The 26,340-nt window shown below is 30.7% G+C and overlaps 2 protein-coding genes and 1 non-coding gene across 5 annotated transcripts; 2 read left to right on the forward strand and 1 right to left on the reverse strand.

Annotated features, from left to right (window-relative positions):
* The first annotated feature begins 1,721 nt into the window (after positions 1-1,721).
* On the forward strand, positions 1,722-7,500 carry LOC145629360 (electron transfer flavoprotein subunit alpha, mitochondrial-like). 2 transcript variants are annotated; one of them, XM_081681938.1, is made up of 8 exons: positions 1,722-1,877; positions 3,194-3,376; positions 4,132-4,343; positions 4,910-5,067; positions 5,288-5,446; positions 5,596-5,648; positions 6,425-6,565; positions 7,133-7,500. In XM_081681938.1, exons 2-8 carry the CDS (start codon positions 3,299-3,301, stop codon positions 7,217-7,219), a joined length of 888 nt encoding a protein of 295 aa, XP_081538064.1. In that variant the 5' UTR covers positions 1,722-1,877; positions 3,194-3,298; the 3' UTR covers positions 7,220-7,500. The 2 variants fall into 2 exon arrangements, with proteins under 2 accessions (XP_081538064.1, XP_081538065.1); XM_081681939.1 differs by having other exon boundaries at positions 4,910-4,953.
* Positions 7,501-9,023: 1,523 nt separating this feature from the next.
* Positions 9,024-9,094, forward strand: TRNAG-CCC (transfer RNA glycine (anticodon CCC)). The gene has a single exon. It is a non-coding gene; the product is annotated as a tRNA-Gly (tRNA).
* A 2,517-nt stretch (positions 9,095-11,611) lies between these two features.
* LOC145627307 (vascular-related unknown protein 1-like) lies at positions 11,612-13,516 on the reverse strand. Of its 2 annotated transcripts, none has more exons than XM_081679700.1 (4): positions 13,104-13,516; positions 12,725-12,790; positions 12,556-12,606; positions 11,612-12,009 (listed from the first exon to the last, which is right to left on the reverse strand). In XM_081679700.1, the coding sequence occupies exons 1-4, from the start codon at positions 13,398-13,400 to the stop codon at positions 11,884-11,886; spliced, it is 540 nt and encodes a 179-aa protein (XP_081535826.1). In that variant the 5' UTR covers positions 13,401-13,516; the 3' UTR covers positions 11,612-11,883. The 2 variants fall into 2 exon arrangements, with proteins under 2 accessions (XP_081535826.1, XP_081535825.1); XM_081679699.1 differs by having other exon boundaries at positions 12,556-12,630.
* Positions 13,517-26,340: the final 12,824 nt, after the last annotated feature.

Consider the following 26,340-nt stretch of genomic DNA (forward strand, 5'->3'; position numbering starts at 1 on the left):
ATATGTTTTGTTTTCGATTTTGATATTTTATTTTTCGATTTCTGTAATATTTTTTTTCTTATGTTTGATTTTGAATTTTTTTTCGATTTTTGTTTTTGTTTATTCGATTTTAATATATTTTGTTTTCGATTTTGTTTTTTTGTTTTTCGATTTCTAGGTTTTTTAATTTTTATTTTTTATCTGGGTTTTTTCGATTTCAAATTTTTTTCGATTTCAATTTATTTCCATTTCTGGGTTTTTTTTATTTCTGGGTATTTTTCGATTTATTTTTTTTGCGATTTCAATTTTTTTTTCTAGGTTTGAATCTTAATTTTTTTTCTAGGTTTGAATCTTAATTTTTTTTCTAGGTTTGAATCTTAATTTTTTTTCTGGGTTTGAATTTCAATTTTTTTCTGGGTTTGAATCTTAATTTTCGTAATTTTAGTTTACAGTGAGTTTATTAATGTCGGTGTTTTAATTGATGCAGGTGAAGAATCAAGGTGTTGCTTTTGGAATTTTGATTTCAATGTTGTAATTTTTTTTTTCTTTGATGTGTAATTTTTTTTTTCTTCAATGTTATAATTTTTTTTTTCTGGATTTTGATGTTGTAAATTTTTTTTTTTTGTATTGTAAAATAACAATTTAATCATCAATATATTTCGTATTCAAGCTTGTTATATGTTTCTGATTATATTTCTTATTTAATGATCAATTTTGATCAATATTCATTTCATTTAAGTGGATAAAGTATTATGTGTGTATGTGAATAAAGCAAACTAAAAAAAAATACATGAATTGGCACCGGTTAACCGATGCCAATTGACTTTAATTCCCAAAAAAAAAAAAAAAAAGAGAAGTTATGGCACCGGTTAACCGGTGCCTATTTGACCCTATGGCACCGGTTTTGAACCGGTGCTAAAAATTGGGTTTTTGGCACCCCCCACATTGGCACCGGTTCAAACCGGTGCCTTAGGCCGGGTTTGAACCGGTGCCAAATTCGTTTTTTCACATAGTGATTGTTCAATAAGCTAATTTTAAAAAGTTCTTATAAAGACCTTTTTCTAAAATTGCTTACCTCTAATAGTGTTCAATAATTATAAACTTTTCAAAAATCTCTTTACCAAACAAGGTTGTTGTAATATGTGACAATTCTAACAATAAAGCGGAGGATAAGATCCGATATACTCCATGCTCCATTCTTGTGTCAAAAGATTTTTACGTTAAAAATTATCTACTACCTGCGTCATATTATGTGCAACTTTGGATATAATTTGTGATACATAAAATATTCAAAAGTTACAAATAAAATGTATTGGGAGTAGTAATACTCAAACCACTTTAAGAACGTGTTTAATAAGAGTATTTTTTGTGTGTTGTAAACAGATTTGATTAAAGTATTAAACCATTACCATTGCCAAGTGTTCAGTTAGAAGACTTATGTAGCAATTACCACTATTTAAGGATAATGATTTCCACCTATTAACCATCTTTAGAGCTTAAGGTAGCAATTAGGTGTAAGAAAAAGGTACATAGAGTATGAGAGAGAGGTAAATAAGGTATGTGGAATCAAGAAAAAAAAGGTACTAAAAAAACTCGAGTTAACAAAATTCAGGAAGGAAACTCTAACTGCTGGACATGGATAAGCTTAGTGACTCATATCATGTGACTAGTTTCAATTAAACTAGTGCATGTACAATCTTCATGTGTCAATTTAGTAATTAGGAGCAATTTAAATAAGAAGTACAAATACAAATCCTTTACGTTTTTCTACTCTCTCTCTCCTCCCAATCTACCTCTCCCTTTCTTCTTCTTCTTCAATGGCGATTGGAGCAATGCTTAGGGCTTTCTGACTTCGCAACGCAAGCTTTTCTCTCCGACAATCCACCACTTCACGATTTGTAAGCTTCTTTTTTTTCAATCATTTCAAGTTCTAGGGGTGAGGGAGTTGATCATTGCATTACTGTCGAATTTATTTTTAGTATTAGATTGGAATTTTAACCAATTTACAATGTTTTTTTGATCGATTGATTGTTAATTTTGTGTTTTGTAATTGTTTGGACTGTTTAAATTCTAACTTAGTTTACTGTTGGATTGATCAATTGAATTTAAATTATGTGATGTTGTTTGGAAATTGAAAGTAATCACTGAAATACATATTTGATTGTTGTGGAGAATTCATGGTCAATTAGGGCTGATATTTTTGGTCTGATTACTTGCAATGCTAGTAAGTAATGGTTTAATGTAATTATTTGGAAGGTTAGCTATCGAAAGTTTGAATATGGATTTCCTTGTTACACAGTTTATTCATCAGTAAACTGCAATAAAATTTTAGTTAGCTGTTAGCTCCTTTGATTCCCAGGTTGGTTCGATTGAGCTGTGCACTTCTAAAGTTCTGACTCCGTGCTAGATAGTCTGACTGCTGTTGTGTGTTTTTATTTTAGCGGTTGTATGATTGCTTCAATTGTCTAATGGTGAAATTGATTTGAAATGTCACGTTTCTGTATTAGATATTGTAAAAGAGTGCATAATTCAGTAATAAATTTCGTTAATGGTCCTGCTGTGTGTTTTTGTTGGGTAACGAATAAGCTTTGCCTTCTTTGAGGACTAACCTACAAACCCCACCCAAACCCTTTATTCGTGGTGAACATCAAACCTGTGATGTGGATTCAAGAGGGGAAGCTCCTGCCAACTGAGCTTCCCTTTGCTCCTCCTTAATGTTGTTATCGTTCATATATCTGTATTAGATATTTGTTATCTTTACTAAACGCCTTTCTTCTATTAAACAATGGTATGTGAGTCTGGTGAATGTGGTTCTTGGTTTTGGCCTGTCTCAGTAATTGCTCTCTCCATGTCTTCTGGATTCAACTGTCTATTTTTATGCTGTTGTGACCATCATCATATGTTTATGCAATGCTTGCACCTCGTGTAGTTTGTTGCTTCCTTCTTTTAACTTTTACATTTTCTGATATACTGATCAAATGTTGTAACTTTATAAGCAAATCTTTGTTTTCCAAATTTTGCATGCTTACTCTAGTTTTTAAAATGTGGCTAAATCATGGAGGTCATTTCTATTTTAAAAGTGGCTATAGCCTATACATGTAACATGTTGTATCAATCATCAATTATTATCATCATATTGTGACTCTGTCGAATACATGAAGTTGCTCACCTTATTTGTGTTTAATGAGGCTATATCTTCTGCTTAATGGAATAGATTAGCACATTGGTGTTGGCTGAACATGAAGGAGGTTCCATCAAGTCATCGTCTATTAGTTCTGTAGAGGCTGCAAAGTGTTTAAGTAAGGATAATTCGATCTCCATGCTATTGGCCGGTTCTGGTCCCTCTCTCCAACAAGCTGCAACACATGCTTCCTTGTGCCATCCCTTAGTTTCGCAGGTATGTGCCTTTTCTTATTGAATGTAGACTTATAGGATAATATCATTCGCTTGGCGGTTTCAATGACTTAAAATATTTGAACAAAGTTAACCCAAACAAAGAATTTTGAGATAAGTGGTAAAACCTATGTTACTCGGACTCTTTCATTTACCTCACGTGTCCGTGTCGACACGACTCGTGTCGGACACCGACACCGACACTTGGACACTTCATTTTTAACTAAAAACACAGTTTTTTTCAAGAAAATGGGCGAGTCCGATACTTGGACACCCGTGTCTAATTGGACACTTCATCCGAGTCCAAGTAACATAGGGTAAAACAAAGAATACACAAAACAAAGAAATGAGCAACTTATTGACACTACTGAAAATTTGAGCTAGATAGCCAATAGAAGTAGAAGTTTTTATTTCACTACCATTTGTAGTCACATCTAGTAATTTGGGAACAATAGTTTTCATGGAGTTACCTTCTGAATAGTGGTGGTTTTTCTAGTAAGAGTTGGAAAAAGCTGGCAATGAGTTGTATACCATACAAACTTGTCATATCCTTTTTATTTTGTTCTGAGAAGCCTTGAGCAGCTGTCTAAAATTCTACTTTGTATTTTTGAAAGCCAATTCTTCCATTGGGTTTACTAAAAGATGCCTTTTGATTGGATCATCATGGTTACCTTAACTTATTTAGAAGTATGTACCTTGAACTTGTAGAGTGGAAAAACTTTCACAGTACTAAGCTTGTGCTAATGATTTGTCTTGTAGGTGCTTGTGGCCGATTCAGATAAATTTATGCATCCTTTAGCTGAAACTTGGGCAAATCTGGTTGAATTAGTTCAGAAGAAAGGTGGATACACACATATTCTTGCTGCTTCTGGCTCATTTGGTAAAAATATATTGCCCCGTGCAGCTGCGCTTTTAGATGTTTCTCCAGTAACTGATGTAACTGGGATATCTGGGTCTCATCAATTTGTGAGGTACTTTTACTACTACTATCTGCTTTTGTTATCTCACAAAACTAGCAGACAAATGTTGGACATTTAAGGAGTACATTAAAAAAAAAAAAAAAAAAAAAAAAAAAAAACATGTAGCATAGATGTATATGTTGAGATGGATGTGTGTTAAGTTGGTAACACTATGAAAAATAAAATTAGGAATGTAGATATTCGGGGAAAGTTGGAGTTACAAATATTAAAGATTATCTTAGGGAGAATAAAATATGATGCATTGGTAATGAAGGTGAAGGGTTTGGCTATTGGAATTGTCAAAAGAAGTTGAGGGAGACTAAAGATGACTTGGATCTAGGGAGTGAATAATGGATGATATAGTGAAAGTTGGTTTGCAAAAGCATGTAGCACTGTATAAAAGTGAATGGAGGAAGAGGATCTTTGTAGATGACCACCTAAAATAGATTCTTGGTTTATGCATCTGACCCATCGTTCTAATTTGGATTTTATTGTTATATTCCTTTTTCTTCTTGATAAAATTGCTAAGACTATTATTTTAAAACCCACTGGATTTTATGTGTGGATGACTATGACAGGCCAATATATGCTGGAAATGCTCTTTGTACAGTTAAATATACTGGTGAGTCTCCATGCATCTTGACTGTCCGTGCTCCTTCATTTCCAGTTCCAGCATCTGAAACAAGATCCGATGCTGCTCCCATTACTCAGGTTGATCTCTCAGCCTTTGGTGAAGGTCTGTGTTTAGTTTAAATACAAACTTTTCTGTTGTCACACTTGGCAGTGATGGTAGCAATTGCCATCTTAATTTTGATTTAGATTATATTAAATGAGAGCCTCAGTCAGGGTGGTATTGGATGGCGACTTATACAATTCCGACTTCCGAGTCATGACATGTAAATCTGTGCTTGTAAGTATAGTTTTTATGAGCTCTGATTCTGGTAGTTCCTTTGCAGAAATTCTGGAGAAATCTAGATTTGTAAAGCGTAGCACTCAGGAAACCGAGCGCCCAGATCTTGGAAATGCACGCATTGTAGTGACCGGAGGACGAGGTTTAAAAAGTGCTGAGAATTTCAAGATGATCGAGAAGCTTGCTGAGAAACTTGATGCAGCAGGTATTTAAAAGCATTTAACATATGTTTGTTGATTACTTTACATAACTTTGAGCTTGAGTTAAATATCTTTTACACAGTTCTTCTGTGCTTAACATTTGTAACATAGCAGGTATTTAACCTGTGTTTGTTTTTTCCTTGCTTCCTTCTAGTTGGAGCTACACGTGCTGCTGTTGATGCAGGATTCATTCCCAATGAATTACAGGTAAATCAGTGCTCCTGAATCCTTATTGTGCTTGTAGACTGCTTGATCTAAGATCTGTATCATCTTTTAAAATTAGGTTTTTTGTTTTCATTGTCTAGTTCCCTGTGTTTAATATTTGTAATTTCACAATAAAAGGGTGCAGGTTGAAGCTTTTTATGAACAGATCAACAGAAACATTTTTAAATTGTACCTCTAAAATTGATAGCACTTCCTACATAAAGAGCTCAAATAAGTCTTAGTTTCAAAATCTTGGAACTCAAAAAAAATGCCATCAAATCTACTAAGGTAATTATTTTGCATGGAATATAAAGAATACATTTTAGAAAGAAACTCATACATCCTTTGTGTGTGTGTTGTTGGGGAGGGGGAGGAGGGGGTGTAGGTGGGGTGAAGGACTGAAGGCTAAACAAATACAAAGTATTAAATGTCCTATGCGCTTCAACAATATTAAATATCAACAATATGCTGGTATAACTATGACAACATCAACATCCAGATTGCATAGAGCCATGGACGCCTTCACAAATGAGGAGGCTACAATGTAAAGTAAAATTTTGGTTGAGTCAGACAGAAAGCTTTTATCGCCAATACAATCTCTGTTTTTGATCCATAGTAGATTCTCTAGATAGTTTTCCATTGATGGTATGCAACACTCAATTCAATGTTGGTGCTTATGGACTGAAAAATATAAATTTATTCATCATATAGTTTACTGAACATGTTCATTTTTAACTTTGAGTTTTATTTTTTCCACTTTTTCTTTGTCTTTGTTTCAGGTTGGACAGACAGGAAAAATTGTTGCGCCAGAGCTGTACATGGCTTTTGGGGTATCAGGAGCCATTCAACACGTGGCTGGCATGAGAGACTCCAAAGTCATTGTAGCGATAAATAAGGATGCAGATGCCCCCATATTCCAGGTAGGAAAACAGTTTTCTTATCTTTATTGCTAAATTGCATTTATATTTGATTTTCTGTACCTTTGATTCATGAAAGTACATTTGCATCTGGAAACGCTGTATTACAGCAATTATGAGTGTACATCTTCCTCCCCCCTTCTTTTCTCACTGATGAGGAATTATAAATTGGATTGCATATTGGTGAGCCAATGTGGAACTAATGCAATATCCATACTTTAATTTGACACATTGCCACGGAATAGATCATGTTAAGACATGTTATATAGATGCATGATAATTCAGAACTGATATAAAACTTGGCCCTCCAATATGGGAATTAGTATGATCACTTTTCTCCGTGTTGCACATAAAGAACTTCATATATAGTCGAAACTCGTATGATATGATTTATGCATGGAAATTAGTATTAGATGCTGCCTTCCAAAAATTGAAGATTATGCCTGAGGAATCATCTCTAGTCACCCTTTGGTCCCTTCCAAGTTCCAACAACTCAGGTTTATCACAGAACGCTACTATCACGCTATTTTTTTAAAAAAATTTGAACTTAGCATACTTTTTGTTTTGCAGGTGGCGGACTATGGGCTTGTTGGTGACCTGTTCGAAATAATACCGGAATTGCTAGAGAAACTACCAGAGAAAAATTACAAATTGTAAATTTTAGTGACAGGGCTCACTGTATATGACCATCAAGGCATCGATATGACAAATTGACAAGGCCTGTCTTACACAAGGTGCTGTTATTTACAAGCCCTCAGTTTTAGTTGTAGCAGTTCAGGACCTGTGGAAACGTTTTAATTCTGTTCATATCCTTTTACAGTAATGAACTAGACTTTGTATTCCCTGGAAAAATAACATACTCCTTATCAATTTCTTGTTAAAATTGAAAAAAAACCTTGCCTATAAATCCTATAATACTTGGCACGTTTCCGTATTTACTTACTATATTACATTCACCCAACCTTTTACTATATTTCACTTACTGTTATCATACTTTTACACCCACTTTTTATAATAAATATTTTATATATCTCACATAATATTTTACAAAGATTGATTTATAAATAAAAAAAAGTCATACGACATCTACAATAAATTAACCTCTTTTTCAATCCCGCACAACTCTTAATTTAACCATGAAACAACTCTACAGCAATCCAGCAAACACCCTCTCAAAAAAAGAACAACAAACCTTTTCTTTTGAAAGAGAAAAATGACAAAGTAGAAAAGCCCATTCTTATAGGGGAGAAACGTTCCTCCTAAAAGAAGAAGACTTATTATAAAGTATAAACCTATAGCAAACAAAAAAAAAAAAAAAAAAAAAAAAAAAGGAAAAGACACACAAAAAACAAAGATGGGAGCTTTCCACTGATAAAATTGGATGAAAGTCCCTCCAAAATTCAACAATATGGAGGTTATGGTTTTTGGAGGGAGGAGAGAGGACAGTGGAGAAAGGCTGAACTTATTGTACCTTTTCAGACTTAATTGGAACTAATTGAACTTTGTCAAATTTGGTTGAAACTTAGGCCATGTTTTAGTTCATTTTGAACTTAATCAGGAAAAAAAAAGTTTAGATCAAATCAGAAACAATAAGTTCATATCAGATCATAAAAAAATAATTTATGACATACTTTATTGTTGAATGTGTTTTTATCGATCACTAAATATCTTTAGATTATATAATACCTAATTGACGTACGTAGTATATTTGGAATTCAGTAAGGTAGTGTTTGGATGAAGGAATTAATTTAATTTGAAATCCTAAATCAATCCCCAGTATTATAATGCTTGAATTTCAATTGTGAAAATTGATATTATGAGTTATGGACTTATGGTAGCCCTTGTATCTATGATTGCCTTCAATGGATGAAATGACAAAACATTTAGGTAATTAGTTACAGAGACGTCTAGTAGTAGTGATGGTGAAAGAAGAAATGAAGTGAGCCTGATGATAAATTAATACTAGTAGAAGTGTTGGTAATGTGTTTGTAGGCTGATGGGCTTAGTAGAAGGAGAAGGGTTATATCTGGGAATTACAAATGCGATTGTAAAAATTGTCATTTTAAATTATACGGTATTAAAGTATGTAGTTCCTTTATGGGTTCTCAATCCGTTTCATTCCAATTTGTTGAACCAAACAATCTCTAAGAGCTCTGAATTCTAACAATATTACTCCGTAATAAGAGAAACCACGTAATTTATCTTTAGAATTTTAGTGTAGTTTTTAAAGAAGTTCCTCCTTCTAAAAATGCACATAAAGATGAGAAATTGACACCATGTAGGAGTCTGCGTTCTGCATAATACTTGGTATTTATAATTTTGCAAGTCTTTAACGTCGTAAAATATTAATATTAGACTGTTTTTTTTTTTTTTTTTTTTTTTTTTTTTTTTTTATATATATATATATTTACTACGGAGTACTTAATATTTATATGTACTGAGCTTGTGATGTGCCAAGGAAGCGCATCTAGTGTAGTGGTATCATAGTACCCTCCCACGGTACTGACCGGGGTTCGATTCCCCGGATGCGCATATTTTTAAAAGTCTTTTTTAACACAATCACTTAATTTCAGTTCAGTTCAATTAAATTCAGCTTCAATTAGTTCAGCTTAAATCATTTCCTAATTTTCTTCTGTCATAAAATATTCATCTAATTTAAGCTCCATTCAATTCAGTTCAGCCCAGCAATTCAGTTTAGCTCAGTTATGTAAATGTGAACAGACCCTAACTGTGAAGAAATTAGAATATTTTCTAAAGAACATTGTCGTATTGTCTTTCGATGTTCTGATCTATTTTTTCTTCTTTATTCAATCCATATATATGTGAGAAGGCGAATTTATTACCAACTTATTCTTTGGGTTTTTAATTCTTAAAGTTGGTATGCTAAATTTTATTTTGGAATTATCAATTAGGAAGGTGGTTCAAAAGGGTTTGAAGTCTTTCGTCAATTTTGCATTGGAGATTTGAGTTGTGTTTTACTAATCTTTATAGAGATTTTAAATGATGTTGTTAAATTAGTCACAATTCATCAAAATTATCACTGTGTTTTCTCATTCATAACAATGGCCATCATACAAGTATATATAATGCTAGGAGAATAATAACCTAACATATTCTATCATATCTTTTCACAAGATATGTTAAAAATATGCACAATAATATCACAATAATATCCTAGATATACTAGAATATCTCCAATAGATGTCTTATTATTAATAATAATTAATGATATTCTTCTCATATATATATATATATATATATATATATATATATATATATATATAGGGGAGGGATCCGGTGAGAATAGGTTCATATGTGAGAATTCATACTTATATTATATGAGAACTGATCTATAATTTAAAACACGTGAGTAAAAATTTAGAACATACGAGAAAAAATTTAGAACATGCGATTCAAATTTAAATTTAGAACATATGACTAATAATTTTGAACATGTGTATGAGCAATAATTTAGAACATTTGATTCAAAAATTAGAACATGAGAGTAAAAATTTAAAAAAATTGCTTTATAAAATTTAGAACATATGATTAAAATTTAGAACATCTGATTTAAAATTTAGAACATGTGAATAAAAAAATTTAGAATACTTGGTATAAAGTATAGAAAATGGGAGTAAAAATATTGAACATAAAAGTAAAAATATAGAACATGTGAGTCAAAATTGGAACACATGCTTTCAAATTTAGAACATATAACTAAAAATCTTAGAACACACACTCGTTTTAAAATTTAGAACATATTTGTATAAGTTAAAATTTCGAAATAAGTCATTCGAAATTTATAATATCCCACTTAACTAATTTATGGTTTAGAACATGTGAGAACTAATTTAGAACATCTGATTTAATTTAGAACACCTACAGAAAAGTTTAGAACATTAGATTTAAAATTTAGAATATACGAGTAAAAATTTAGAACATAAAAAGTGTTCTCACATAAGAAAACTTCTCAATTAGTTCTTAATCAATAACCTTAATTAAGAACCAAATATATATATATATATATATATATATATATACATATATATATATATATATATATATATATATATATGTTTTTTTTTTTCATTAGAATAACGAATTTACTTAACTTTACAGCTGCATATATATATCGGCTTGATTAGAAATTCAGAACCGCAAATAAAATATTTCTAGTACAAATATTCTGATAGGGTATATATTAAGTAATTATAAGACAATCATATGATTGTCATGAACTCATGATTGTAGTTTATGTCTGTTTATTTTTTTGTCCTACAATTTGGTCGGAATCCTAACTACCTATAAATCCAAAAAAAAAAAAAGGATATAATAAAAGACCAAACCTTTAATTTTACTTTCAATTATGATAGATCAAAAGAACCAAATTATGAAGTTAATGATATAATTTTCTATCTCTAAGATTTCTTCCTATTTTTATTTAATTAATTAGACAATCGTCATTAAAATAAGAAGTTTTTTTTAAGAGATATAGGGAGTAATACCAATATACCATATAACCTTAATCTTTCTTCAAGGGAATCCTTGTATATGCAACTCTATAGACCAACTATAAAAATCAAGTATTGAGAGTGAGGGATAGCTCAAGTGGTTAGAGCTCCCCTCCCGGTCCCATGTAATCCTAGGATCGATTCTCTTACCCGCCCTTGTGGCTTGCTAAACACCAAAAATAAAAATCAAGTATTGATCAGTATATTTGTGTTTCGTCATCTCACTTTCAAAATTATTGTAAGTTATCCCTATATATCGGTAATTAAAGATATAATGGTCGAATTTGTGCATTGACAAACGTGACTAAAGAAACATGTCAATGAAAAAAAAAAATCAAAGTAGTAAACTTCACAAATATTGAATAGCAATGTTTATTTTTCAAATAAATTTTTGTACTAGGAAATTATAAATTTATCTTACAATAAAAAAAGGTTAATACAGAACAGATACACAGAGAGTACGTGTTACTGTATATATAAAAATGAGTTGAGGAGCTTAATTCGGGTTTTAAATGGGGTAACCTGCTAAAGTAAGCAATAAGAGAATACACATATAGATACATTAAAGTTCTTAATTAGTATGACATGAAACCTAATTTATAGTCAAATTAATATTGCTTTTTACATAGTAAGACCTTTGGCCTAAAGGATCTTGTTCATACATTCTAAATAACCCTAGCTATTTCCTCCATTATTATTGAATAATCATTAAATTGAATGGAGAGAAATTCCATTTTTATTCTCCCCTACTAAATTTACATAAAGAGGAAGAAGCTACACTGACAAACTAGGCCTGCATAATTGAATATTTCAACTAATTTGATTTAATAACATTGACATTGGTACTAAGCAAAGTCCTTTTTTCCTCAATTGGGTCTCTAGAAAATCCATATCAATGCCTTCTCCTTCCTTCTGTGAAGCTAGCCCATTTATTTCCTGCATATAATCCAAAGGTAGAATATTAATATAATGCCTTTAATTTCGTTTTATCTTAACCGTCTTTTATGATTAAACACACGAGTTTAATTACAAAAAAATTAATTGTCATATTTGACTTTAAAGTTGACAAATACTACGATATCTTTTTATTTGTTAAGAAGAACGATCCAATCAGACTAAGACCGATTACACGTAAGCCATGTTTGCTACACAAGTCAAGCTAAGCTCTCCTACCAAATGCACCAAAAACCATTTGGTGACAATGTGTGTGTATATATATATAATCAAATTATACTCCGTATTGCATAACCTACAATACATTTACTTGTATCTTTTATTCGTATTTACGGAGATAAATTAAACTTGTTATTACCACCTTTTTTTTTTTTTTTTTTTTTTAAAAAAATTTATCAGATGTCAATATCTACGTACGAAGTAGCATTTACATATATCCTTAGCAATAGAGAACAGTACAATTTCTAAAACACCAAATGTACCAGCAAAATATGTACATTTTTTTTAATAAATATGTTTTATTGTTACCTGTGAAGGATGTGACAAACAGGTGTACATGTCGTCCTTCGTATGCTTCCTCTGAAAATGGTTGGAATTATAAGCCTATTATAACTTATTATACTTCATTCACAAACATTAAAAAAATATAAATAATATTCATTATTAATTTTGAATATGCTTGTCAAAAATTACGTACCTTGTAATAAACATCTTGGGTATCCAACTGTTTAGACTTCATGTACAAGTCGTTCAAATCATTAACCTAAGCAAACAATAAGGAAGCAAATGTGTGAGTCGTCAATCTAAACAAAATTCAAAATCCAAGAATAAAGGATATACGTTCATATAATAAATTCTAATAGTATATATTGATTATATTCCCTCCGTGTTTTTTTTAATCTTTCGTGTTTGACTTGCAGGTGACACGTGTGTAAAAAAGAAAAACAGGCCATGCTAACTCCTCTCTTTCTCCAACTTTATGAAATCACGAATGACCAACTAAAAAACGGACCAAAAAGTAAATTGATCAGAAAGAACAAAAAAAGACAGAGGGAGTAATAATAATACGTATGTACCTTGGGACTGTGGCTAGGAGAACTAGCAGTATCCTCTAACTCCTCATCAACAAACTTTTTGGGGTAAATCTTTCTATTTTGGGAGATAAGTTTACTATTGCAAAGCTTTCGCGAAGCACGGTGATGAGAAGATGAGAAGGAAGTATGTTCATAATCTTCCTCTTGATGATCTTGAATATTATCATACTTATTGTTGGATAAGAAATCTTCAAAGTACAAAGTCCAACCACTCTCTTCTGAACAATTTGAAGATTGAGATTGACTCATGTAATTTGTGGAGCTCATTGAATCATCCATACTTGTATATTTGTTCTAAACAAAAAAAATACAACTAATTAATCTATATAGTATACAGTTATACTATATAGTTGTATGAAATAGTGAGTTTATATTGACAATGTATTGATTCAACTGTTTTTTAACACCTATGAAACAGCTCTTTGCTGGAAGGTCACATTTATAGCAAGTATAGTTGTATTTTGTGGTTATAAAATTGTGGGCCCATTGGATTGATTAATAATTACAAGTTGCATCTTTTTCTTTTTTCTTTGCAAAAAAAAAAAAAAATAAAATAAAAAAATAATTATTTTATTATTATTTTTTTCAATTTTACTAAAGTCTAAATGAGTAGATCAAAATCTCGTGAGAATATTCAATATTAATAATAATTCTCATCTTTTATCATTTTTCATGATGATTTAAAGAGAAGAATCTTGTTTAGGTTAAGCAATAAATAAGCATGGCAAAAGAAGGGTAGGTGATTTGTGGAACCTAGGTTATGATGTATTGGTGCCCTACTATGGATATAACTACAAAAATGTTATAATTGTTGGTAGTGCAAGTTGGATGTCATTTGGAAGTACTTTTGCAACCACCAAGTTAAGGCACCAACTGATCAAAATTTGAATTATTTGTATTTCTATAACTCAAATGTATAATTAAAAGGACTCGAGACGTTAACAAGTCATCAAAAGAATAATATCTATATACCTAAACGGCTAAACCTAAGCCATTGTACAACAAATATTATCAATGATGGCTAGTACTCCGTAGTTGGTGTATGTTGAATCTCATGTTGCGTACATATGAAATGTATGTCCCACGAAATGGTAATCTAGAGAAATTAACCTATATGAACACGTAAATGGTCCATACTCTCCACCTTGATCGGTCTCTAATAGCTCAAAGTCACTTATAGATTCTTTCAATATTTTTACATATCAATATTTTTGTGATAATTTGTTTATCGGATGAAAAAGGACAATTAACTTTGAATATATACCAAAGAAGGGGAGTCATGAGAACTTGGAATCTCTTCTTGCAACCTCGCAAGCAAGAACTTTTCAAGCATAATTGAAGGCAATAACTATTGTGGGATCCATATATAGTGTACTATTACTTCTATAATTCTATATTAGAGTACACAAACTAATTTAGGGGTAATAATAATACTCTTTCCAAATCTAAAAGTTTGAATCACGTACGGTAAGCTCTATATTATAAGAAAAGCAAGAAAAAGTGAGTTGGTGAAAGAAAAAAATGAATACGGTATGAGATATAAAATACAGTATAACATAAAAAATTGATAGTGTAAAGAAAAAATGTACTACGGTGGATAAAGCAACACACTTCATAGACAAATTAAAAAAAAGAATAACTATTAAGATACCAAAAAAATTGTAAAAAAATTAAATTATACTTTTATAAAATGAGTTGAACTTTATAAAACACCCCAAAATTAAAAAGTGAATTAAAAGAAAATATTAAGTAAATTTAAAAAAATTAAAAAAAAGTCAAGGAATAAAATATCACGATATGAAGAGAAATAAAATTTGGTCACACTACATGTCAACTTCATCAACTTAGTTGCAAGTCAGTCGTTGAAAAAAAGCAAAAAGGACCCTTATGATTTGGAGCAGATAATGTATGACTTCAGCCGAAATTATCAAACCATAATTAATTGTCGAATTAGTGGTTTAGCAACTAATATAAGGCATATGACTCGGCAATCTTTTGATTTTTTTTCTATTTGAAATTCATTATTAGATGCTTATTTTTGAGATAATATTTTAAACACAATTTGCTATTGGTTGACACTGATTCCTTATTCAATAACTGTTGACATTTCTTTCATTTCACTTTAAAAATTTAGCATATATATAATCAATTAGCAGAAAGATTCTAATACAAATTTACAAATTGTATAACCATACGCCCATATCTGAAATAGACACGCAATCCTTTGATAAAGAGGAAATGAAATTGGGAATCTTTTAAGTCTGAAACTTGAATAGTATACTCACGATATTATTTCATATTAAAGATCCTTTCAACAAATATTTAGAAAATAGAAAGTCGAAATTCAAGTTTGTAATATCAAATATCATCACACTTAAGGATGACAAAACTAGTATAAGAACTAACTAAATAAATAAACGAGCAATAATTTGCATGCTTAGTTACCTAATACATTAGTGTATGAAACACCAATTGAAGTAAATAATAACCTGGAGAAAAGATTTAGACAAGATTTGATTAAGAATTCTATCCAATAATTCAGGGAAAAATAAATTTGCATAAAATATCTGTTCGATGTTGTTGTATTGTGCTCCATCTCTATCATTCTCCTACTCCACAATCAAAATTCCATATAATGCCATCTATCATAACAATGATGATACAAAGTAGAAGTAATAATAGGACTCAAAACTTATTATATTAAGACAACACATCCAGTGATCCAACAAGTACAAATTGAACTAATTGACATGTTTTGTATCCGATCCCCTCTAGCTACTTCTAAAATACCATAAAATTAAAATTTTGTTTCTTATATTCCTTTTAAAAAAATAAATAAATAAAATAAAAAATTCCTAATAATTTGTACATCTGTTACGTTATAAAATTCGTTAATGATTTATGATAGAATTTAATTTTATGTACGACTTTATTTATATTTACCTTAAGAATTACTTCAATTCAATAAAGTCACTTTAAATTTCTCCATGATATGATTATGTATTGTAAGGATAATAAATAATTAAAATAAACATACATTGACAAAAAATTATTCATTACTTGGACATGTATTATTAATACAGTATTAATTTTATTGTTATTTTTCGAAATGGAGGCTGGTATTATAGTTTCATGCATGGTATCATTGATGAACAAAAAAACCAATTAGTAAGTGGTTATCACCTAATTTTCATTCCATGCATGAGGATTATTAAATTATAATTAGTTTTAGGGTTTGTTAGTAGATGGATAAAAAAGAATCAAACAGGTATATGAATGAATCTATTAGGTATAGTTTTCTTAATTGGATGGAGTTGGTTCTATTTTTCTAGTCCGATAAATTAAAGTTCATCTTTTTTGGTGTATTACTTTTAAGTTCATTCTCATTTTCATTTATTAAATGATAATAAACTTAAGAAATTAAATAAAGTTTTTTTTTTCATGCATGAAATCTTCTTATTAGCTAGCTTCTTCTAATGTAAATGCCTAAAATCAAATATAAGGATTTACATCAAATTTCTTCTATGATCAATATTTTCAACTACTAGAAAATTACGTGTGTATTTTATTACAAGAGTAAAAAATTTACAACCGTTGAAATTGAGAGCAACTAACATATAAACGTACTAATAATCTCATGTATCCAATATGAGATCTCATTGATAGATATATACAAGCTAATTAGTATAATAAAAACAAGTTTATAATTATAAAACTCTAATTATATTATAATCATTGACTTATATCATCTCTTAATGACAATTTGAAAGATTCTTAGCTATTTAATATTTATTTTTTGTTACAAAAGATTTTGTTCCAATTTAATTATTTGTAAAAAAATCACTAATTGTAAACTCTTACTTCTCTCCCACCCCTTATTTTCTCTCTCTTACTTGTCACTAAACCTAATATCTTCCACTAATCATTAGTTAGCCACCTGTGAGTTTAGTTGCGTCACCTTTCGTATACTTTATCATATGCTCTTATATTTGAGCCACATGGAATAATAACGGCATAGACCAATCACATATTAATATTCCCCTCCACATATATTTGAATATAATAAAGTATTTATATGAAAAATAATTCAATAAAATTATTAAAAAAAAAATAGAAGTAATAAAGATTGACAAGCATACTCATCTGCCGCCTGTTGTAAGAAATATTTTGATGTTTGTGGAGGTCCTTTATTTGGTGTGACAAAACACCTATTTGCATTGTTTGTACTAATATAAACTTGGAGTTATATATTCAAGTTATTATGTCTGTCACAAGTTTGGTAGTAGTCAATCTAGTCATGACCTTGAATAACAATGATGGAGTTATGTGGGTAGTTTATATACCTCATTGGATTATTGGATAGGATTGGATCGGATTTCGCTTATCTTGTTTGCTACTTAGCTAGTTTACGTACGCTACGTGTTCATCTATACATGTACTTGATATTTTAGACAGAAAACTTATTATGTTTCATATTAATATAAGAGGAACGAACAAAACTTATTATATTATAAATACAATTTGTAAGTTAATATTGTATGTGTAGTATGGGAGCTAATGAGGAACAATCAATAAGGAAGCTTGCCAAATAATAATGAAGAGCGGCTCGATAACTCAAGGTTGTTTATTTCCTGATTAAATGAGCTTATTAAACTTAATTGGATGATAACGATGAAGCGACAATCACACATTGACATTTAATTTTACTTATTTAACGGTTGAAAAAATATCCATTAATTAGACCTATCAATGATATGCATTATTTTAAACACTTAGTCCTCGCCATATTTAATATCAATGTGTATTAAATCATTTTAACCCCGAAATTTAAATAATGAAGGAGCTTTGCATTTATGCGCAAAAATCACTTTCATAAATAAATAACCATCTATGTTTAATTTCTAATATATCTTTTGGCCTATGATGTTAGTTAAAGGCCAACTTAATATTGGCATATATGTTTGTGTATAGTTCATGATACAATAATTTTTCAAAGGTTGCCATTTAATTAAATTCATATACACAATTTATTTAATGACATCAGGAGATCAGAGAAGATAGTTAATTGAATCACATGGATATACTTTGAGGCTATTAATTAATTAAATATGCATACAATCTTACAGTTGGAGTAGTTACTAACTATTACTAGGGCAACTTCTACACTTGGCCTTCGAATCCTACGTCAACTTGGAAACTTCGTTGTCTAGATTGATACATTTTGAGCAGTTCCTCTTTGAAGATTGATAATTAATGGCAATGAATTTTTATGTGGAATTGTAACAAAAGTCACATGTCAATGTTTTATTCTAAGTCTAAGTGTTTCATAAGACATGAATGTATTTTTCTTTGTTAAATTTTTATTACTAGCTATTACCATTTATAATTTATACTCCGTACTTCTGTTAAATAATGATTTATAGTTTGTCCAATAATGAAGAAATACATATGATGAGAAAAATATTTGTTTAGAAGAAGAAAAAATAAACAATAAGTGTCAATTACACTACAAGAAAATAACCTTTTCGTAGCGATTATTTTAACCTTTAGTATCGATTGTAATTGCAACAAAAAGTTTTCCCAACGAATGGTCATTCGATACAATATCCCCCGTTGCCTTACCCTAAAAAACATGCGTATGATCTTTACAAGATTCGAACATGCAACCTTAAACTCTTATATTAAATGTTTCACCAATAAGCTATGACATATTTTATGTATTCTTTTTCAAACAATATTTATATATCTAGTGTTGAAAAGGCTTTTCGTATCGATTTTTAGGATTTAGTGGCGATTGTAAATGATACGATTTCTCAAAATTATATAAATGTGTAAAAATAGTGTGGATATGTATTATTATGCTTTTCGTATCGATTTTAGATGGGAAAACCATGGCGATTGTAAAAATGATACGACATCCTTAATTATTTCACAAACATACTTGCATATTGTAGCGAATGAACAATCGCTATGAAATAATCGCTACGAAAAGTGATTTTTCTTGTAGTGGCAAGTATGATTGACAAATTACATAATAATCATTATAATTACCATATTTTATTATTGTCTATCTATCGGATCATGAAAAGTCATACTTCGTACTTCAATTACCACTATTACTTTGACATGAAAGAAAAACTATTTCAACAACTAACTCAAGCTTAAAACCTAATTCCATAGAATATTTTAAACATTATCATTAAGGACATTAAGTAAAACTAGGCATTGGCTAAGTTGTGCAGGGTCCATGTGTCAAGCCTAAAACGGGCTTAAGGAGGAATTGTTTAGTGCTAGGCTCATGCCGGTCTTTCATAATCAAAGCCCATGCTGCCATGCACTATCCAAACCACATACATAATGTGTTGTGTCAGGTTAAGAACCTCCTTAATAGTTTTAAGATATTTTGTTAATTAGATTTTAAAGTGAGTGAATAGCTTGCAAGTCAGCTCGTTGTATTTGTGCTAAATTTTAAAAATAAAATCCATATGCACATGACTCATGACTCGACCCTTGCAACGCGTCTTGTAGCAAGCCTAGACCCAAGTTACCCGGGTGCCGGCCCGACTTATGCCTAGCTGTATTATAAGGTTTTTTTTTTTTTTTTGAATATTTATTTTATAGTGCTTGAGGTTAGACATGGGGATATGTCTACATCCTATTGCATGTTATAAACCCAAAAGAATTCTAAAATTGTCTTGGTGTAAAAAATTGAACATAAAATGGGCCATGAGTTGGAGAAATGGAGCTATCAATGCCCAAATAAGAATCAACAATGCACATGGAGCATTCAAGCACACGTGTACCCAACAATTTCATACCACATGCTATAACATGTGGAGTTGCAGCCCAAAACAAATTGACCCACCAATTTCATCCATCTTATTTAAGAATTTTGTTGAAACTTGTAACAAGACAAATGCTTCCTTGAGTAGGCTTTAATTTCTAAAGATCCCCATCATATCATATCATATAATTTGGCCAACTTGTTTCACTATAGATTCATATCTCGTGTGTCATGTACTCTTTTTTTTTTTTTTTTTTTTTTTTTTTTTTGTTTTCAAGATAGTTATTAAGTCTATATTAAACATCGGTATCGATATCGAGTCTGATTATATACAAATTTAATTATCACAATAATATATATATATAAATAGTTATTTTGATAGCCCAATGTATTGATGAAAACTAACTTTGACAACTTAATTTTACCAATTTATTGAAAGCAAATTTTATCAAGTAAAATAATGACAAAATTATGCATTAATCAATTTAATGGTGAAATTTCGAAATCTAGGAAGTATTTTATAAATTTGTATGCAATTGAGCATTTGAGCATCAACTTAGGATCCAACCCTCTTGCTAAACTTCAATCATGAAATACAACATGAAATCAACCATTTCTGAACACGGAAATTCATAAATTTATTTGTTTGTTAGTAAATTATAACATACTACATATTTTTCCCCCCTTTGAGGGATTAGTTGATAGGGTTGATATTTTATAATTTAGAGTTTATAAAATCTTCTGTTTTTTTTTTATGATGACAAATTAAATAAATGATGTTTCCTCATTATCAATCATTCCATAATCAAGTGATTACAAAGGGAACAATGATATAGATGATCATAAAAATCACGACAAAAAAGTTTAAGATATCACAAACAGATAAAGTCATACTTTATCAATAATTTTGTAAATATTTTTATTAAAAAAAACATGTTCACAAGAACAAAAACTAAAAATAAAATTAATTTAGTACGAAAATTTTAACTTTTGGTTATTTTAATGGTGGAAAATAATTCCTTGAACAAGTGGGATGTGCTTTGAGTTTATTGTGCTTCTATAAAAATTTGGATGGCGAGGAATTAGTCCCTTCTTATCCCAACTGTATAATCAACTGTCAAATAGTACAACAAATTTGTCCTTACAATTTTCTTGTATCTACTCTCTCATAATTCAAAAGTTCATTTTGACTTATTATTCTACTCTTTGCTTCAAAAATCTATCACATTTATTGTTAAAATAAAAACAAAATACAAGTAGGTTACAATAAAGTTCAAATCACAACCAACAATGGATAAGCTAGAGTATAAGATTTACGTAGAGATAGAAAGAAAGGAAGCTCGCAAAGTCGCAATACATCGATCCTTGTTTCAGGTGAAGTAAACAAGTCCTAGAAAAATGCAAAGCGTTGATAAATTGAAATAATTGCCAACACCGACTCTTGTGTACTCTTTTGCTCCTAAATTTGATCTATAAATAAAAAAAGGTGTTGATCTAATTAGATTGAAAACTAAATTTGAAGAACTTTTCAACAAGTCACTCACCAATTAAATATCAACGAATAACAAGGAAATTATGACGTTTGAAGATGAATTATTGTTATAAGAATTTGTGTTTATTTTCATTTTATTTTAACAAAGCAAAATCCACGTTGACTTGAGTCAGATAATAATTGTATGACTTCAGCAAAATCAAATGATAAATACGATGTTAGAAAGGATAGTTGATTAGCTAAATAAATACTATAAAACCTCATAATAACTTGACATATAATATAATCTTTGTCACCATTGTAATAAAATAACTACAGGAAAAAAGCATATAAATACTAGTGGAAGAATAATCGATTTTAAAGTTTATAAAATAATTTTGTAAGAAGGTTGTCAATTACTTTCTAAATCTACGATGACTTCATCATCATTCTATTACTTTCATAGTTTTATTATTTTTCTTTGGTCCAAGAACACTTGAAAGATTTTATTTTATTATTAGTATTAGTATTTATTTATTAATACCTATAAATGTTTGATTCATGCTTAATGAAATATTTGATAGATCCCTAAAAAAATTAAAAAAAAATAAAAAAATTGATAGAAGGGAAACTAGGAAAATTATTCGCATAATCTGTAGTATATCTTCTTATAATATAACTAGTTTTGTGCCCGTGCGATGCCCGGGTTGTTTATTAAATTTTAAAGAGTACCTGACCTCTTGCCATTGATACCAAATTAGTTAGGAATTGACGTATTTTTGTAACGATTTAAACTTGTAGACATGTAATGACTAATAATAATAATATTGGTGAAAAACATTTCTTGACCCTGTCTGAAATGACTCATGACCCGACCTGATTAACAGGTCTACACACAGTAATAAAATTATATTAGATTGTAAAGTATATTATTTTAATTGATTAGAATATATTATAAACTATGGATGTGGTACATTTTGAACTAATTCCTTCGCTCCAAAAAATAAATTTATATGATAATTGATGAGAGTTATAATCTAATTATTTTTTTTGAATAAAATTATAATTCAATTTGTACATATGAAATATTGGTACTTTATAAAAAATAAAACTCTAAATTAACAATTTTATCCTAAAATTATATCCAAAGTTGATTGAAAATAAAATTCTAAACTAACTTTTTTATTCTACAAATTGAATTCTATATAACTCTATCCTACGTGGCACGACACTTGGCAAAAAGTTGGAACGCCAAGTGTCGCTGTCTCGTCACCTGGCTAAAAGTTTAGCTTTATATATTAGTTATATGATGAGCAATTATATATTGAGGCTTGCAATCTTTACAAGTAGGGATGGCAATCCAGTCCGAACTCGACCCTACTCCGCCCCGATTCGAGGTAAAAAATCCGTTCCGAGTCCGAGAAAAAATTAATCCGAGTTTGACTCCGTTAAGATAATCTGATTACGAGTCGGAGGAGGGTCGGAGTCGGATCCTACGAAAAATCTGAGAAAAAAATCCGACTCCGACAAATGTCCGACTCTGACGCTATTATCCGACTCCGACTCCAATAGATATTGGACTTTTTGTGTGGGTTAAGTTGGCATTGGGCGTGGGTTGCAAAGGCCCAAATAGCCCAATTTCTCAAAGTTATGAAAAAAAAAAACCAGAGTCGGGTCGGATCAAAGTTGGAGGTCGGATATTGAAGTCGGACTCGGAGTCTCGGAGCTTCCTGTCGGGTCGGAGTCAGATTTAGCATAATCCGCTCCGAATCCGACCCGTTGTCATCCCTATTTACAAGTAATATAACAAATAAGGTTGACATATTGTGACCAATCCTATCATTTTTTTTAATTTTTTTTTTAAACAAGAATTTTATAATTTTACTTTCTCCAAAAAGAATATATATTTTACGTGATCATTATAACAATTAAATTACGAAACAAATATATAAGGAGACTTAATTTATATGGAGTATTAATATTTTCATAATTATTCCTATATGGCTATATTAATCCCTATATTGATAGAATTTTGCATTTGTTTATGTACAAAACTACAAATTAATAGTACTTCAATACTCATACGTATACAAAATTGGATTCTCTCTTTTATTTGGAACAAAAGAAAAGTTTCCATGGTGTGAGAAATGCCACTTTCAAAGTTATACAACTGCCCAAATTCCCTAGAGACCCAAGTATTAGAGCACTCATGAAGTCGTGAACCATAACTAAGGCACTATATATGCACACCAAGAATTCAAGCATGCATGTATAGCTGTCAATTTTGTACCCAACCGTACCTTAACACGTGTGAATTGAAGAATTATGCTTGAATGAAGAAAGATGGGGGTTTTCTTAGGGGGTGTCATTTTTTTTTATTTTTTATTTTAGCTTATGATGATACTCGGTTTATTTAAGTGTTTATGTAGAATCTTTATCAGTAATATCTTTAATTAACATTAAGTATAAATTTTAAGGGCTATGTATAACATTTTCCAAATTTTAAAACTGACATTCGAAAACAATGCATTGAAATGTTTATAGCAAGTATCCATATGACTATGTTTGATCTATAAAGAATAAACATTGGTCAAAGGCTCAAAGCAAACTAAAGTAAAGTAATGTCAAAATCAGACTAAACACGTAAGGGACTAAGGGGGGAAAGTTGGGGAATGGGGGTATGAAGAAAGTGAATATCAGATCACACATGATACAATGATAATTTAGTATCCTAAATGTATCAACTCAATCTGTTTGATAGATACAATCTTTACCACTAATTCTACAACGAGCAAAAGTCATAGCCTCATAGGCATCCTAAAATTATGATGAACGAACTCAGTTGGCTTCCCTTGTTTTAAGAAACAGGATCACCAACTTCGGCCTGAAAATTAGAACAATAAAAAGTGTGAAAACAATGAAAACTAGATATAATTTTTAAACAAGGGATCAATTACCATACAAGTCGAGCAGCATTAGAGCCTTAGAGGGACAATAAGTGCTTTTGTAATCAGAAACTTTGCATCTGTCGTCTAAATTGGTAATGCATCCTGATTGAATAACCTAGTTCGCTGGTAAGTCTTAGGGCCTGTTCTGTTCAGCTTAATTTCAGTTTAGTTCCTGAATTCCTTCTCTAATAAACAGTTCATTTCAGTTTAGTTCAGCCCCAATCAATTCAATTCAGTTCAGTAAATCGAAACAGACCCTTCTTAGCTAATATACAATGAAATATAACTTGGTTTAGCTCATGAAAAGCCGATTCACATTGGTATGGATATAATACGAGCATGAAAAGGGGATAAATATGAAATTTTAATTACTACCTCGGTTAACTATTATTTGCAACAAAGGGGTATTATTTGTGTGATATAAAATATTCCTTTGTTGCAAATAATAGTTAACGGAGGTAGTATAAGAAATAGTTCAAGAAAACCTTATGCTTTGAGAAGCAAGTGTTTTGAGTGAAGTTTATTTCTGAAACATGAAGCTTGCAGTAGAGGCCCTTTTCTTCTCATTTCACCAAGGAATGATTCATGATCCATGAATTAGCCCCAAATTTAGCTTTCTAATTCTCAAGACAAAACAGACTATGTCTGCTTCCAACTGAGGCCTACACATTGAAGCAAGTGAGCACGCAGCCTCGTGTCAAAGATATAACCCAAACACGCACAGCAGTAAACCAACAGCTAACTACTGTTAGTAGGACTCTGTTTGGGACCTGATGTTTTCAAGTCAGGCATTAGTAGATAAGTTAATGCATCTTTAACAATCTCAGGAACTAATCATCCAAGGAAAATATCCCAATTTCAAGTTAAAAGGAATGCATGCCTTAGTTTAGTTCTCTTATATACTGGTACTAAATTGACGGCTGAGCATAATAACTGTATTTCTTCCCTCACTTCAGATATGGCAGTTACTGATAGGATTGGACATGTTAACCTAGTACATGTTCTTCAATCCGGGCAAAACATGCCATGTTTGAAACCAATATTTTCCTCCATCATGCTTCACTGCAGTCAAGCCTGTAATTCTGCATACATTCTCGCTTTAATTTCCTCAGATTCCTGCCATATGATCCCTATGTAACAGCCTCATTCATATTTCACAGTTATTCCCTGCAAATTTTATAGGTTCATGAAAGAACCTCACAACATTAAAAGGGATTCTGATTTGCATGCTTTAATGGGAATTATTGTAAATAAAAAGGAAGATAAAAACAGAGAAAAGATACAGTATTCTGATATCACATACACATACCAACTCAGTTAAGCATGAAAAATCCTTGGATAACAATTTTTAGCAACTACATATGATAAAACACTTTGGTAATCAGATTACCTTCTCATCGAAACAATTCGGAGCAGTGAACTATCCTCACAGCCAAATCACAAAACTCCAGGATTCTGCTAATACATTAAAGACAACAATTAAAGAGACTTTCAGGTGGCTCAAATGGACTGAGATTCAAATGAACATCACAAGTGTCCAAATCAAGTACATCAGATGTGAAGCTTCCATAACAGTGATAGTTCTCTTCCCACGACTATGTGACAATAATGAATCACAACACTAAGAACAATAAATTTAAATAAAAAAAAAAAATTAGCAATCCTGTGAAATTGGTACTGTAGTCCAAGTAACGAAAGAATTGCAACAGAATTTATAACAGCATGAATAAATGTGTGAATGTGTCCACATAAACTATGGAAAAATTCAGCTTATCATGCTGTCCCGTTTTAAGACCATAGACATCAATCTCATCATCTTGGCCTGTGAGCAGTATGACTGAAAACATTTTGGCAGCAAATGTAGTAAAATCAGATGGATACACAAGTAATTTCAGACAGAATGCTCTGAAGATGCTCAGACAAACATTTCGCCTCTATCAGTAGGGGATAGTGTGCTTTGTCACAACGATATAAGTAAATCAATTCACAAAATAACAGCCAAACCAGGGAAAAAAA

Source organism: Chenopodium album, chromosome 4, assembly GCF_948465745.1.
Source record: "Chenopodium album chromosome 4, dcCheAlbu1.1, whole genome shotgun sequence".
Classification (NCBI taxonomy): domain Eukaryota; kingdom Viridiplantae; phylum Streptophyta; class Magnoliopsida; order Caryophyllales; family Amaranthaceae; genus Chenopodium; species Chenopodium album.